The 16,951-nt window shown below is 35.4% G+C and overlaps 1 protein-coding gene across 1 annotated transcript; it reads left to right on the forward strand.

The window, feature by feature from the left end:
- The first annotated feature begins 1,059 nt into the window (after window positions 1–1,059).
- LOC149182739 (plasma membrane-associated cation-binding protein 1-like) lies at window positions 1,060–2,982 on the forward strand. Its single transcript, XM_089418622.1, has 4 exons — window positions 1,060–1,264; window positions 1,518–1,607; window positions 1,876–1,960; window positions 2,506–2,982. The coding sequence occupies exons 1-4, from the start codon at window positions 1,154–1,156 to the stop codon at window positions 2,802–2,804; spliced, it is 585 nt and encodes a 194-aa protein (XP_089274748.1). The 5' UTR covers window positions 1,060–1,153; the 3' UTR covers window positions 2,805–2,982.
- The last annotated feature ends 13,969 nt before the right edge of the window (window positions 2,983–16,951 follow it).

The raw sequence follows: 16,951 nt of genomic DNA on the forward strand, positions 1-16,951 counted from the left end.
GAGACACACCATAGAAATGGAGGAAATAAAAAAGCACTGAAAAAAATATGGGTACAAGACACAACAATGGACTGCCCAAGGATCAAGAGGAGAATAGAGCTCCAAGGGTTTAGAGAAGTTAGAAAAGAGGGAAGAAATATGGGAGTTAATAATAACAAAAGGAACAGAGGCATGAACCTTGGCAGGGTTAAACATATAGAAAGAAACTTTAGAGTCAAAGATCAAATTTTTCGGTGCTAGCAAGAAGATTTAAACCAACACAAAATGCCACTCATAGCATGCTAGAACTAGACTTAACGACAGAGGAAAATGAAACATCAATTTGAAAGAGAGATAATAATAAATAAAAAGCATACCTTCCTCTAGAAATGCTTTGAGAAGATGAAGGACAACTACATAATTTTTCGAGGTAAACCTATTATGCTTACCATCAACCCAGAAAACCACCTTATTGAGTTAAGAAACTAGATTCTACCATGCTACATATGTACTTTGAATATTACTTATATTCAACTTACTCTGGAAATTAAGCACAATAGAAAAATGCTTATTACAATTTTGATAAAACCATTTAATGCTTTTATATATATATTTAACCAAAAAAAATATGATAATAACTCGCAACCAAAATTTAACCCCTAATCATTTTTATGATCTGCATTCTAACTTATTCAAAAGACAATATATTTATATTTTTAAATCACACTATTATTACATTGATAAGGGAAACCAAAAATCCTTATTTTATTCTAAATTAATGATGCATTATTATTATTATAATAAAACTTATATTATCAGAATGTTCGGATCACAGTATATCTTTATCTTATGAGTGGGAAATGTGATGCAAATTGAAATACACAACATATTTTTCCTTGGAAAAATACACGCAACATATAGACCAAAGTAGAAACAATATTCCAAGTTCAGTCTTCAATCCAGCGAGGACCTTGTCTGGGCTTGCCTGTCATCCTCGCTGTCTGTAGCCCTACAACCGGCCCAAATTGCCTTTAAGAAGATAACAGAAGTACAATAGCTCCATCAGATATTGGAGCTCTCTATACGCTGTAGAGAAGCTTCAGAGATCTGACCAAGAGCAAGCTCTGAGAACAAGTTCTGTTCAGGTGATCAAAAGGGTTTTGGAAGTATCAAAATGACTTACTGGAAGGCAAAGGTGCTGCCAAAGATCAAAAAATATTTTGGCAAAGGAGATGCCAACAACAAAGGAGCAGCAGAAGCTGCCAAATCCTTCAACAAGGCCAAGGCAAGAAACTTGATCTGTATCTCTTTAATTTCTTTTATTGTTTCCTATCCCCTAAATCAAAATCATCAATCATATTTACTTAGTATAGATTCTTGACTTTGGATTTGATTTAACTCTTAGTCCATTAGAAGCAAAAAATTCCTCTGAACTCTGATCATAACAACCCTGAAAACAACTTCTCAATATATAAGACACTGTTTCATGGAATGATAAAGCACCTTAATCAGTTTTCTTTTGGTGATTTTCTTCACAGAATTCCATTGAAAAAGAAATTGAAGAGATGAAACCTGAACTGGAGCCAAAGATAATTGAGATATACAAGGACTCCAAGCCAGAAACCAAGGTAAATGCACAATTTCTTTGTTTCTATATAGACAATTTTTCTCTTTCTATATTAATATGAAAATGAGTTTTCTGATAATGCCAAGACCATCAGTAATAATGCAATATATATATGGTTCGATTCTGTGGCATTTTATAAATCTGAAAGATTTCCTTTCCTCACAATTGTATTGTTCTCTCCTTCCTCCTCACAAATGAAGTTCCATTACGATCTCCATCCTCCCCACAATTCAAGTAATATTGCTTACATTGCACCATATTTCTGGCAGTTGCTTTTCAAGGAGCCAATTGAAGACAAGGTGAAACAAGAAGCCCAAGCTGTTCAGGATCTGTTACAGCGGCTTGTGGAAGCAGGTGGAACATATTAAAACTAAGCCAATGTTAAAATTATAGCTTGGCTTTTCTCAGTGCAATTGATAATTTAAATAACTGATTTCAGCTAGCTATTTTTATGTTGATTTGGATAGTAGATATGGGAATATTTTGAAAACTTGCTGGAAATGAAAATTTGATTGACATCGTAGATTTTGAAATATTTTGAAAATTTGATAGACATTCTTAAACTAATGTAGATTGTAGACTCCTAGAATATCTTGGAATTTGACAAACTCCTAGAATATCTTTGACAGACTCCTAGAATATCTTGGAATTTGACTGTCAAGAAAAAGCTCATTAACCTCTTTCTCCACGGTCAGATTATTGGATATTCCTTAAATTTGCAATCCCAATGGACATAAAAATGTGATGAATATATACATGTAGTCAACTCTCTAAATTAACTCATATTCATGAGATCTTTTAAATATTTCAGAATCTACCATCAAATTATGCTCATATTCTTAGACCATAATGAGTTAATTGATGTTTCTCAGGTGAATAATATTTGTTGTATATTGTAGGTTGTCCTGGAGCACAAATATTGAAGGAGGCTGGAGATAAGTATGGCACTGCTCTTCTGTCTTCTCAGATCCAATACCTGCTAGAGAAGCTCTCTCCATTTGTGGCCAATGAAGAATCTCCTGTCATTGCTAGAGAGCTTGATTTGGTAGAAGGGGGAGCCGAAACTGCAGAGGAAACTGCTAAAGACATCTCAGAGGCACCAGCTGTTCCTGCAGGTGATGAGAATGTGAAAGAAACTGCAGCCAAGATTGAAAAAGAAGTTGAGATCGTGGGCACCGAGGAGAAAGGCCACCTATAAACTGAAAAAGGCGTTCAGAGACGTGCTAAAGAAATTATGGCCAGGTTTCCGCTTATTTATGATGATTTGTTTATGGATCCAGAATTATTTTTTCTATTATTTGCAGTCCCAGCTTCTACCGATATTCCATGCCACACCATGACTCAAAAAAAGGTTCTGATTTGTGCCTTGTATTAGACATGCTCCAATGCAAATTAATTTCGTTGTTGTTTCTTTGTGGGAATAGATCGTTTCCGGCGTATATTTGTTACAGAGATATTAAAATTCTGATAGCTTTTTTTTCAACCATCAACGAATAATTTGTTTCTCATTGAGTTTGGGAATTCGTGATCATCATTTTATATTGAATAATAATATGAATCACACAAGTCTGAAATCAATGAAAATAAAATAATATATATAATTTGTCTACCTGTGATGAGATGGCAGCATTAGAATTAATGAAGCCTCTTAGATCAAAGATAAACAAAACTTGGTACAAATTTACATCACTATAATGTGACATAACATGGATATTTAACGCCAATTTAATGACATGGATATTTTTTTAAAAAATTGTACCTTAGTTTCCTTTCCATTCTCCAAATTAAAAGATTTTATTTTTTTATTTTTTTATTGTTTAAATTTAATATTACTTTAAAATATCAAGACATCAAGACACAACTGTAAGGTGTTTATGTTTTTCTCGAGTTTATCATAGGCGGTCCCAATCTACCACAAGGGAAACTAGATATATTGACTGCCTATGAAAGAGAAAGTCATAACAAGATAAAAACAACTACTGGAAATAAACAACCCTATTAGCTATGTAAGTACATAGAAAAATGTCACTGGAGTATATAGCAGAAAATAGGAGTGCGAGGAAGTCACTGGAGCGGGATCTTTGGCATTGGAACATATCCAACCATCCAAACACAAAAGCTGGAACTGCTAGGCACACTTAATGTCATTCAGGTCAAAGAAATGTCATACTACTACTCTTGTTTCTCCTTCATAATTATGCCTACGAGGGTTTTCAATTGACCATGCCAAGGTTAAGATGATTTATAAATAATTTAAAATAAATAAGTAAATATATTACTTCTCAATATAAATATTTTTCACATTTTAATGTATATTACATACATTTTATAAATTGCAAATTAAATATTCTTTATACTTTGATTGGAAAATTAATGGAATGCAAATTTTAAAGAGTAATATTAGCAAAATTTGTATTATAAGCATAATGTGGTTTAGTGCTACATACTATACCAAAACACTTCCAAGAAGATACCAAGCTTAACTACTTTTCTAAACCAAAGCCATAATTGATAGTTTTAAAAGTGAGATCTCTAAATAATACCACGGAAATAGGCAATTTTGATTGCATATTGGACCTACAAAGTATGAAAATCATTGGATCCATCTAAGGAAACTATATTTTCCAAAGAAGTTTCCAAATTCATGAATGGCAAGGGAGTAGGAGGAGGACACATTGAGTTCACCACATAGGCTAAAGATAGAGAATGTGAAGCTACCCATTGTTGGAGTGCATCCAATTCGCTTCTCAAGGCATCAATTTCATCATTTTGTAGTTGGAAGCCATTAGTTGGTCTACACAACTTTGGAGCGAAGTGATTTGGTGTTGAAGCTTATCAGTTACACCATCGTTAACAAGGATTCGACCTTCACTGCTTCTGTAAATGGGCCATTCCAAAGAATGGAGGAGAGCCTACACCTTCCTAATTATCAACATGTGTGCTCAATGCATTCCACCATAATTGAATAAATCAGAATTCTCTAAGCTTCTAGTTTCCAAGAATGAAGGAAATGTGAGCCATAAATTTGGACACCCTTGCCTGGAGAGAGTCCAACCTCCAAACCAATATCAATTTCCACATTGTTCCATTCGAGCTAATGCAAATTCCTATTGATCTCACAAAAATGAGTAAGATTTACCTCGTTGCATTCATGATGAAGAATTTAAAACCCAATTGTGTGCCTCATTTTAAAGAACCCCACTATGTGACCTCTTAAGCCTCTATCTGGTGGATGCCATCATGGAGACCTTTCATGTTGTGAGAGATTATTGGATGGAATCAAGTGGAACCATTCACCCATTGGGTTCTAAGGGGGTGAGTGTTTACTTGATTTGCTAATGAGTCTTCCATCATATTGAGTGCCTTAAGGACATGGATGGAGTGATATTCGGGGATGGAAGATAGGATTTCTAATATTCTCTTGAAAATGGATTGGATTTTTGGGTCTCTTGTATAGGAATCTTGTTGGAAATGATGTTTAATACTAGGGGGGAGTTGAATCAATATTAAGGCTAATTTAATTTTAGTGCCAATATATACTTCTTTTCATTGGGCAACCATTCATGTGAACAACCATGAGCATGTTATGTAATTAAACGATCAACTCAACACATGAATATACACACTAACACCATGGGAAACATACACATATAAACATAGAGGATTTAACTTAAAAACCCAAAAGGGAAAAACACCAATATGTTTGGTTATTATGATGCAAAATATGAGCTTCTACTGTATTTATGCCATATGTCTTTGTGAGCATCCACTCATAGGAAGCACTAATTCCCTTACATTTTTTGCTACCACCCATTAGTAGGAAGCACCAACTAAGCACTGACTTCTTGGCTTTGTTGCAAACACTAACTTGCAGCTTCATGGATTTGTTGCGAGCACCAACCCCTAAGCTCTCTTCAGATATCCACAAAGTCAGAAGCTCCAACTCCCTGTTTTGTAGGCTCCAACCTACACTCGATAATGAAACCACTTCTCTTTGTTTTTGGCTCTCACTTAGCCTTATGATATCTCTTCATTCACACTTTGGCTCTCTGTAATAACCAAATCTTTGTCATCTATTCACCTTAACAACCTTCACTCATACACAACCCATACAACCCTCAGGTAATTTTACCCACTCTTTTAGATCACAATCCACTCAGCACTTGGCCTTCATACAGTCAGCATGCTCGCTCTCGGCCTTGGCTATTCCACAAACCCTCTTGGAATTTCTTAGTAGGGTTTTGACACACACAAAGCTCTCCACTCAATGCACAACATGTTGCATTCCCCCATAGTCTAAATTTGTGTTCCTGAGTTTTGATCCTCTGCAACATAGAGACTAATGCTAGCTCTACCACCTTCACTTAGCGATCATGGTCGTTTGGCATGGGTTACCATTCTCCTGTTACATCATGTTTCTTAGTCATTACAGCTACATTAATCAGAGAATGGGATCTTGAGGTTTTTCCATGCAGAGGATTGAATCTCAGTCTAACTTACACACTTAAGGAGTACCACAATTAAATTATTCCTAATAAATCTTTGAACATCAATGAGATTCTCCATAATTATTAATTGAGGCTTAGAGAGCTCAATATGTACTCCATCATGGCTCACTGAGCTATGGTCAAATTTCCATTAACACTCTTCTATAGATCATGGTCCTCGCTAACATGTTTTCTCGTTCTCTACATTTTCCATTAACTCCAACAATGCCTCTGATTCACTACCAAACTTAGTGAAGTCACCAAATGATTGTGACTCATTCATACCACACTAACCATGACTAGTGGGTGTTGCTACCTTTGGAAAAACTGCCAAATATAGAGGAAACTTACCAAATTTGTTGTGGACTCGCTCATTTCATTTTAACCACGACTATAAAGCAATGACATTCTTCGAATAACTACCAAATATAGAGGGACCTTGTTAAATACATTGTTGACCCGTTCATACTGCAAGTGCTAAGCCCTTAGTGCTTTTCATCACATAACCACGAAGATTTTCATTCTAATAAGCTCTAAGGCCCACGATATCCATAACACATAAAACATGCAAAAAACTGAGACTTGAGCACCCCTTTGGTCACTTGATAGAAACATTAAGTGCCGTGAAAATTTTGAGCCTAGTCTCATTTCCCTAGAGATTTCCTACGGTGTGCCTTCAAATTTCTTCGGGGTATGACCACTGGGGTGATGTGTCCTGTGGGGTCCGCGCTAGTGCAATCGTGAGGCAATCAAAATTCTGTCAGGGTTACGTGTCTTAGCCATTATGTCTGCCACCTCATCTCGATGCCTTGTAACCACAAAGATGCAAACTCGAGTCCCAAAGGAAACTGCTATGATTGTCGGGGTGATGTGTCATGTGGGACCACTATGTGTATCCATGAGCCAATCATAAAACCACCGCTCACTAACCTGTATGCCACTGTATCCTGGTGCCCTGTCACCCTAGAGATTTAAACTTGAGTCTCTTTTGAAATCGCCGAGATCATACCTCTGGGGTTACATGTCCATCCATTATACACATGTTTTCCACCTGTATGCCCACCTGTCTATTGTTTCCATGTGTCCATCCATAGTGCACCTGTTTTCCACCTACACACCCACCTATCTTCTACTTGTTGTCTATACATTGACTATGCTGCAAAGCCCATGTGAAAGACACCAAATTTGAATTTTGGTCTAGTAACTTTGACAAACCATATCTTTCAATCCAAGAAGCCTTTTTTAGACTTTAGCATACCATTGGAAAGCTCTTTCTGAGAACTATCAAACTATGAAATTTCTAGGAGTATTTGAATTGAAATCCCAAGGCAAAAAATTCTTCAAATCTATAACTCCCCTTTTGGCTCTGGCCAAGGCTCCAACTCCAACTGAACAAGCAACACTTCTCATCAATGCCCCACACACTATGCATCTACCATCCTAACCTAGTTGAAATCAATTCTAGCCCAGTTCAAATCAATACCAACATACTTGATGCCACCTACGATCCTAATAATGCTAGCTGGCCAATATATCCCCCTTTGGCATTGATGGCAATACCTCATTGTTAGGCCTTAGAATTAATACTTTCTCTTACCTTATTTCCTTATATTTTTATTAGATTTCTAAGATTTTTATGTATATAATATGGTAATTTGTGTGATGTGAACCTTAGAAGTGGTTAACAAGCATGTCATCATTTTATTTTGTAAAAGAGTTTATTTAACTATGAAAATATGAGTTACACTTACAATTTGAAGTGTTAACTGACAGGGAATTTCGATAGCAGATGTTGTTCCCTAGGATATTTGGATATGAACGAGTCACATAGATCTGCTTGGGTTAGTTATAACTTGACTGGGTGAAACATGAAATTATCATGGGAAGATCAGATGTGAGTGTGATCTTGGCCACCTATTCCGAGGAAATATGGGAGATTTTGTAATTTGAATTGAGCATCCTGAGAATATTAAGATTCCCAGAATTTGCTTCATTACTTTTAAAAATATATTTGCTTGTAGTATAAAGGCGAGGAACTAAACCTCGGTAAGGGGAGCAGAGAAGAAATTATTGTCTTTTTAATCTATGCTATAAGGTTTACAAACATATTTTGTAATATTGTTCTTGATTAATTTAACAGAGACTTTCACAGTGGATATTTAACTCCTTGCACTGAATTTTCTCTAAGGCGGTTCAATTATAGTGATCATGGACCCAATCCTGGAACGACTACTGCCCTTCCTTGTGTTATTAAATTTACATTTTAGCTTTCATTTCTTGTTTTGCAATTATTCAGTTATGCCTTCAATCCTTTCTTTGCAATTATTCTGTCACTTTTTGGATCTAAACATTGGTTATTAAATTGTTTTATCATAATGATAGATGCTACAATACTTGAGTGGAGATTATAAGATTATACTTTTGTTAATTGATTTTCTAAAGCATTATTTGTTCTATAGTTTCTTGTGACTAATAAAGAATTGTTAAGTTCAAGATTTGATATTTCTTTCAAGAGAATCATTTTCTCATAAGTGTTGTTCCTTTCTTATAGTTGTAGTTTCCTAGGAAACAACTTGTGATTAGTAGAAGTATTTCAATGTCATAGTAGAAGATTTAATGCTTTGATCATAGTAAAGTAGCATTGATTGTTTATGTTGTTCCTTTAGGAAATCCTATTTGTTCCTTGTATTTTACATGCATTTACCTTTTAGTAGGGCTAGACTGATTAGAACACATTGACACTATTATTTTCACATACTGTGTAGATAGCCTTGAAATAAATAAACGAGTTCCAAGTTGACAATTTAATGAATGGAATTTAGTTGGTATTTTTAAGAGAAACTAAGTAACCCAACATTTTGGTGTCGTTGCCAGGGAGGTTGTCAAAGAAGTGTTAGTTGTATCCCTGTAGGGTTGGGTATTAAAGATGAAAGGTAAGAACCTGTGCATGCACCAAGTAAAAATATTTTTCTAGTGCCTACCCTCAGCCGATATTTTTAGATTGTTTGGTGTGCATGAATAGTAAAAAGCCTAGGACTACAAATCAAGTAGTTATAGATTCAAAACCTATTTCAAAAACCATCAAAACTCAAGGCCAGTCTAGCATTGGAAGAAAGACCTTTATATATGAAATAATTTTCCATTCGGAGTCTCAAGCATTAGTAGGTCCCCAAACAACATCTGGGAAGCATGGAAAATTTTAGGGGCTAATATTTGCAGGTGGGCTAATTTTACATGATTTTTCCAAACAAAAGATTCACCAATTTCCATTTTTAAGAAAAATTATTTGCACAAATTTTACAATATAAAATTATTTTACCTTAAAAATTGCCAACATTATATAGAAAGTATATATAAAATCATTATAAATTTGAATAATTTTACAAATACATCAATAAACATTTTATAGTTTGCATATTAGGGACTAGTGAGATTTGCCAATGTTTTTAAACTTCAAGATAATTTTCCATCCTTGACATTTTCCCTACTGGAAAGGGTTCTAATGTTGCCCCTCAAGCGGAAGGACCATCCACTACAGCATACACTGAGATTCATGACAAAATTGTAAGGCCTAAACAAAGTTTTCAAGATACATCTATTAATAATATCGGTCCTTCTAGTCAGGGTGATGATAATTCTTGTAATTTAAGAGACAAGGAAAGTGAGACAAGTGAGCCACATCCACAACTTTTTGAGACCCGATTTCTAGTGACACTTGTTGTAAAGGAAGAATATGAAATTCTTGATCTAAATAGTGTTGTGAGACCTACTCAAAACCCAAAGTTTAGCCAACACATAATTCTTCAGATAATACCTCCTCACCACGAGATCCCTGAGGACTATTGGAAATTTTTTTACCAAATGGAAAACACAAGGAAAAAAGCACAGACTTCGATGATAGAATACTCTATTGTCAACCCACATTCTAATGCACTAATGAAAGCCATCCCATTACAAAATATTCCAAATTTTCATGGAATGGCTTCTGAGGACCGTGATGTGTTTCTGTTGGAATTTGATGTCTTATGTCGAGGTTATGACTATACCACTGACCCTCAAAAACTAAAATTGTTTCCTTCCACCTTAAAGGGAGAATATTTATGTTGGTTTATGGGATTAGGAGGAGGTACCATAACTTCATGGGGTCTGATGAAAAATACCTTCCTCACTAAATACCAGGGCTATTGTAGGTCTAGGGATATGAAAGAAGAAATATTTAAAATTATGTTCAAAGAAGATGAGACTTTAGAAGAGTATGTCGAAAGATTCCAATATAACTTACGAAGATCATCTTATACCACTTTACCTAGAGAAATACTGAGAATTGCTTTGATTAAAGGAATGAAAGATGAATGGGTAGAAATACTTAATTTAATGGGACAAGGTGATATTTCTAAGGAATAATATGACGACATCCTAAAACTGTGTATTAGGTGATCACAAGAAAGTACACGATCTAGATTTGGGATTTGAGATCTTGTCAGCATAATTAGCAGGACTACAGGGGGTGGAGTGACTCACGCAAAAATTGGTAATCTCTTAGAAGACTTTAAAATTTATATTTTGAGTACATTAACTACGCAGTTGGATGTCTTATAAGTGAAGAAAAAACAAGCAGAGGTAGAACATGCCTTAACTATTTTTTGTCCTTGTTGTCGAAAGAAGCATAGCTGCAAAGAGTGCCCCTTGGACATGGTTGAAATATGTGCCATCTACACTAAATATCATTCAACAGAACACTATCCCTCGCTCCTAAGACTGAAAGTTGTATTCAAGGAGGCAAATGAAGATCCTGAGCCAACGTATCTCATGGCGCAACAATGGCATTGGTAGACACACCCTCCAAGTATGATCCAAGATCCTACTTTGTTTCATTCTGGACAATATACTCAGCAACATATTCCTGGACCATAGTGGAAGGGCCAACAACCTTTTAATACCACATGGAAATCTCAATGATACCCTATACTGCCATGGACAAATCATGGCCTAATCAACAATATTCTACATCTTCATGGAAAAACCCATCGAATAACTTATACCCATCACATTGGGAAAATTCACCTACATAAGGACCAATGTGGTCTCAAAATTGGCAACGCTCGACGGGACCAATCAATCCATCTGTTGGGTCATTTCCTCAGTCACAACCACCATCACAAACTCTGCTCCAATTACCTCCAAATGTTCCATCTCCATTGCGTCCTCAACTACCTGCTCAGCCAAATCCTAATCCTAATAATAGACTCGTCTAGTATTTGGAAATTGTTGAAAACCTGCATTATGACTCCACTTCCTTGGAGTGTAATGAGCCACAGTTAAGATTTGGATGGATGATATTTCTAGAAGATGGCATAGAAAATCAAACGCAGGTAGATAATGAGAATTTTGTTTAAAAGCAACCCTTAACAGAACACTCTCCATCCATTGTAGTTGTTATTGAAACAAAGACACCTAATAAACCAACCAAACAATAAGAGTCCACTACAATTACAGATGTTTCTCCACTGAACCCCGAGATACTTTCTTTGATTAAGCCACTGGTTTATTTTGATTTTGATCTCTTAGGGGTATCGAAAAAATTATGTATTAAAATTCCTCTTCTCCAGGCTATTTGAGATGTTCTAATCTATGCTAAAACTATTTAGGAATTTTGTGTTAGAAAGCTTGGAAGAAAACCAAAAGACCCTCCTATATTCCATGTATTGGGAACACTCTCTGATCTTATCTTAGGGAAGCAAATACCTATTAAATATGACGATATCGGAAATCCAGTGTTATTGTCCAAATCCAAGGACATAATTTCCCAAATACCATTGTGGACTTAGGAGATGCAATAAATATCTTGATTGTAGAAACTTGTGGGATACTTGGTATTACAACATTTAAATCGACCACCATTATGTTGGAATTGAATGACAGATCAGTAGTCAGACCAGAAGGCATTCTAGAAGACATTATTTTCTTTGTAGATTCCTGGGATTACCCAGTGGAATTTCTGGTCATCAACCCCAGAAATAGCTTGGATGGACACCCTTTTATACTAGGAAGACCTTGGATAGCAACTGTAGATGTGTATATTGGATGCCGAATAGGAAATATGACAATTGTAAAAGGGACCACTATTAAAAACATCATCCTATATCCACCTGTCAAACCTAGCCTACCAATTGGTAACTATCAATTGTTTCCCCCAAAGTATCAGGAAGAAAATTTGTGTCCTCCTCTTACTTTAGATGAGGCTCTCACTTTTAAAGGACAGAGCGAGGACGACGTAATTAGTGGCTTCATTAACCAACCATCTACTATTTCAAATCCAACATGTCAAATTTTAAAAGCAATGTTCGATAACGAGGCCCAAGAAGACCCATTTAATATTTCGAATAACGATCATATACCCACAACTATAGTTCATAATAGTATTCCCATTGAAATTGAACTTGGAAACAATTTGAACATTAATGCTAATATGGATGAACTACAACATGAAAAATTAATTTAGAACCTCTAGAAATATAAACAGGCCTTCGCTTGGGAATATTCCGATATGAGAGGCATCGATCCTCAATTATATACATACCACTTCTATATAGAGAAAGATGCACATGTCATTTGCCAACCACAAAGGAGATTAAATACTCACCTTAGGAATATAATAAAATAGGCACTACAGAAACTTCTTGATGTTAATTTTATATATTCTATTTATGACAGCCGGGTGGGTTTCACCTCTGGTTGTGGTCCCTAAGAAAATGAAAAATGGAAATTTTTTGTGGATTACAGGGAATTGAATAAAGCTACACAAAAATATCATTTCCCTCTTCCTTTCATATATCAGGTCCTTAATACTCTAGTCGGGAAGAAATTTTTCTCTTTCTTGGATGGCTTTAGTGGATACAATTAAATCCAAATTGCTCCTGAAGATCAGGATAATACCATGTTTACCTATCCATGGGGAACCGTTGCATACATGGTTCTACCAATTGGGTTGTGCAATGCACCAGTCACCTTCCAGAGAGAAATCTTGAGTATTTTTTCTTATTTAATAAGTGAAGGACGTGAACTCTACATGGATGAGTTTACTCCCTATGGTAATGAATTTGAGCAAGCCTTATAGAACCTGGAAAAAGTCCTTTAATAATGCATAGCTACTAGATTATGCCTCAACAATGAAAAGTGTCATATGATGATGACAGAAGGTCGTAGGTATTTAAGTAGATCCAGAAAATATTGAGGTAATTCTTATGCTCCCTACTCCTTGTACACCAACTGAGGTGCGTAGTTTCCTCAGTTATGCTGGTTATTATCATCACTTTATAGAAAAAAATTCAAATATAGCAACACCCTTTTATGCATTAATGGGAAATGTGGAATTTGAATGGACTGACAAGTGTGATGTTGCTTTTTCATATCTTAAGAAGTTGGTCTCAACAACCCCTAGATTACGAGGGCCAAATTATAACTTACCATTCCACATTTCAGCTGATGCATCTGATACAACAATAGGAGTTGTACTTGGCGAGGAGGAAGACAAAAATCCATATGCTATTTATTATATGAGCAAGAATATTACACTGACACAGCTAAATTACACAGTGATGGAAAAATAGTTTCTGGCTATTGTTTACTCTATTAATAAATTTCGTTGCTATATAACAGGATATCCATTTTTTTATATACCAATCATTCTTCCATTAGGTGTCTACTTAAAAAACTTGTTACTAATAGTCAGATAACATGTTGGTTGTTGTTATTACAAGAATTTGATATCACCATAAAAGATCAACCAGGAAAGGAAAATCTGGTTGTAGATTTTCTATCCACAATTCCTATAATAGCTGACCCTTTACCTGTGGAAGATCAGTTCCCATATGAGCATCTATTTTTCATAACGATTAAAAAATCCTGGTACGTGGATGTGGCCAATTATCTGGCAGTAGGGAAGCTACTGACACACTTACCATCTCGAGAAAGGAAGCTCATTGTTCAACACAACACACAGTTTCCTAGATTGACAAATATTTTTTTCACATAGGATTTGATCTTCAAATCCACAGATGTATTAGAGAAGACAAGGTTTACAATATTCTTAGGGATTTCCATGACGAACCATGCAGTGGGAATTTTTCTGACCGAAGGACTAGGTATAAGGTGTTGCAGATGGAATATTATTGGCCCTTGATATTCAAATATGCAAAGAAGTATGTCCAGAGCTGTGATAGATTTTAGAGGATGGGTCGCCCCATTCAAGATAATGAAATGCCCCTGCAACCTCAAATTGTACTTGAACCCTTTGAAAGGTGGGAATTAGATTTTGTAGGCCCCTTTAATCCACCATCAAACCAAAAGGCATACATTTTGATTTACACAGACTACATAACCAAATGGGTGGAAACAATATCTCTCTCAAAGGCTACAGAAAGTGTAGTTATTAACTTTTTGTTTGAACTATTTGTATGGTATGGATTTCCTAGAGAGATCATAACAGATGGGGGTTCACAGTTCACTTCCCACAAAGTTTCTGCTACAATGCAAAAGTATCACATTAAAGATAGGGTTACTTCCCCTTATCATCCCCAAGAAAATGGATAGGTGGAAAGTACTAATAAAGTTTTGGAGGTGATTCTAACCAAAATCGTATCTACAAATTACCAGAACTCGATTGCCAAGCTCCCTAATGCCCTATGGGCCTGCCAAACAACTTGGCGCAACAATACTTGTTATTCACAATACCAGCTTGTTTTTGGGAAGGATCTCACCTTTCCGAAAGAATTTGAAATCAAGACTCTCAAAACCAAAAGGGAATTCAGACTGGATTTGACAGAAGCACAGAGACAACACTTGTAACAACTTAATGAACTGGACAAAGTGTGCCTATTGGTCATACAATGCACAACTATTATTCAATAGCTGAGGGCCAAATGGCATGATCACCATATAAAGTTACTGAAGTTCATAGTAATGGTATGGTGAGCCTTACTACTATTGATGGACCTGACATCTCTCTCCTTGCCAATGGACATTGATTACGTCTATATCACCAGTCACTTACATAAGAGTCTTTTCTTCATGAGGTAAACAATGAATCTAATTTGCAGATTATAGCTAATTGGGGAGGTCACCCTACAGCTACAACTAGTTTATTTATTCTTTTTCAAAATTCCTTTCATTCTATACATACTGTATATACTTGTGAAAATATTTTTTAAAATAACAATAACAATAATAATAATAATAATAATAATAATAATAATATAATGTATATAATAATAAAACATATATGGGGAAGTTACTGTTTCCTTAAGTTACAGTCATTGTTCCCTTAGTCACAACTATTGTTCCCTTAATCACAGTTGTTGTTTACTTAGTTACAGTTGTTATTTCCTTAGTCACAGTTATTGTTCCCTTGGTCGTGGTCATTGTTCCCTCAGTTATAGTTGATGTTTCCTATGTCACAATTGTTGTTTCCTTAGTCACAGTTGATGTTCCCTTAGTCACAGTTGTTGTTCCCTTAGTCACAATTGTTGTTCCCTTGGTTGCAGTCATTGTTCCCTTATTGACGATTGTTGTTTCCTAGGTCATAATTGCAGTTCCCCTAGTTTTAATTGTTACTTTTGATTGTTGCTTTTTAGTCATAATTATTTTTCTAGAAATAGTTATTCTTTTTATTTACTTTAAGTCGTTCTCTGAATCATGGTAAAATTAATAAGTTCCTTGAATGATCTCCATTAGAGAATGTTTTATAATAATTTTTTGAAGTAGACCTTGAAAAACTCCTAAAATTCTAAAACAACCCTGATATTGTAAATTTATAAAGATGTTTATACTGCATTTCTTCAAATACCACTAGAAGAGTTTCCTTTCTTTTTAAAGTTTCCTATAATTCTTTGATCTCCTTGAAAATATTGATTCTAGGCAGCAAAAATGGACAATTAAAAAGGTAATCATTGTGATACTTTTTACAACATCCCTAATTCTTAAGGAGTTGATAAGTTACCCCATTCGCTAATTCTTTATCATAAAATAATAATAATAATAAAATAAATAAAGTATAAGAAAAATGGACTAAGCATAGGAGGTTTCATCACGAGCCAAACTACCATGATCATAAGATTTAATGTGGTGACATTACCACTCTGGTCACCAAGCCAGGGTAAAGGCCTTCGATCATTAGGTCGAAGGAAAAAAGGTATCATCACGAGCTGGCTTGTTCACCTCATTATCTCTCGTGAGTGGCATTGTTATTAATTGGTCACCACGCCAGAACAATGGCCTTTTTTCGACAATTATGAAATAATAAAAAGTTATAAATTCTTTCTTAAAGCGGAATGGGATAGTGGCATACCAATGGGTTAAAAGGAAACCCTATTAAGGCTATAGACACCTGTTGGTAGTAGATGCCATGCCTGTGGTATTGAAGTACATCTAAAAATTACCATCTCCAAAATAACAATTTTTATTTTCTCTCCATTACCAATAAAAAAAGGAAAGTCATTGAACTACTATAGAAACTCATTTTCCCCCTTGGAAGGTGGTAACGATGAATGTGTATAAATAATTTTTCTCTTCTACATAACAAGGATGTTGTTAGCTACCTATACCAATAGGTTTCATATTTCATGATTGGCAAGGAAAGTCCCAAATATGCTCTTCTTTGATGATGCAAAGATCCCATATTTCCAAGAAAAGACAAGGTGTGTATATAGCTTGATCTGGACTCAATTTTGATGGATGGTCCAACAGCCTAATCTGGATCATGCCATGTTTTAAATTTTCAGTTGTAGAATAGAGAAAGAAGTCTGTCCAAACTGTTTAATCTTGGCAGGCCAGTAGCTTAGGTAGAGAAGTAAGGCTCCCA

Source organism: Pinus tabuliformis, chromosome 3_2 (genome assembly GCF_031772625.1).
Source record: "Pinus tabuliformis cultivar Carrire ecotype Pingquan chromosome 3_2, CPIR1, whole genome shotgun sequence".
Lineage (NCBI taxonomy): Eukaryota > Viridiplantae > Streptophyta > Pinopsida > Pinales > Pinaceae > Pinus > Pinus tabuliformis.

Excerpts from the sequence above, each read along its gene's own strand:
- LOC149182739 (XM_089418622.1), top strand. The coding sequence starts at position 1,154 with ATGACTTACTGGAAGGCAAAGGTGCTGCCAAAGATCAAAAAATATTTT. Across the intron at positions 1,608-1,875 it reads ACTCCAAGCCAGAAACCAAG|TTGCTTTTCAAGGAGCCAAT; the intron begins GTAAATGCACAA and ends TATTTCTGGCAG. Across the intron at positions 1,961-2,505 it reads ACAGCGGCTTGTGGAAGCAG|GTTGTCCTGGAGCACAAATA; the intron begins GTGGAACATATT and ends TGTATATTGTAG.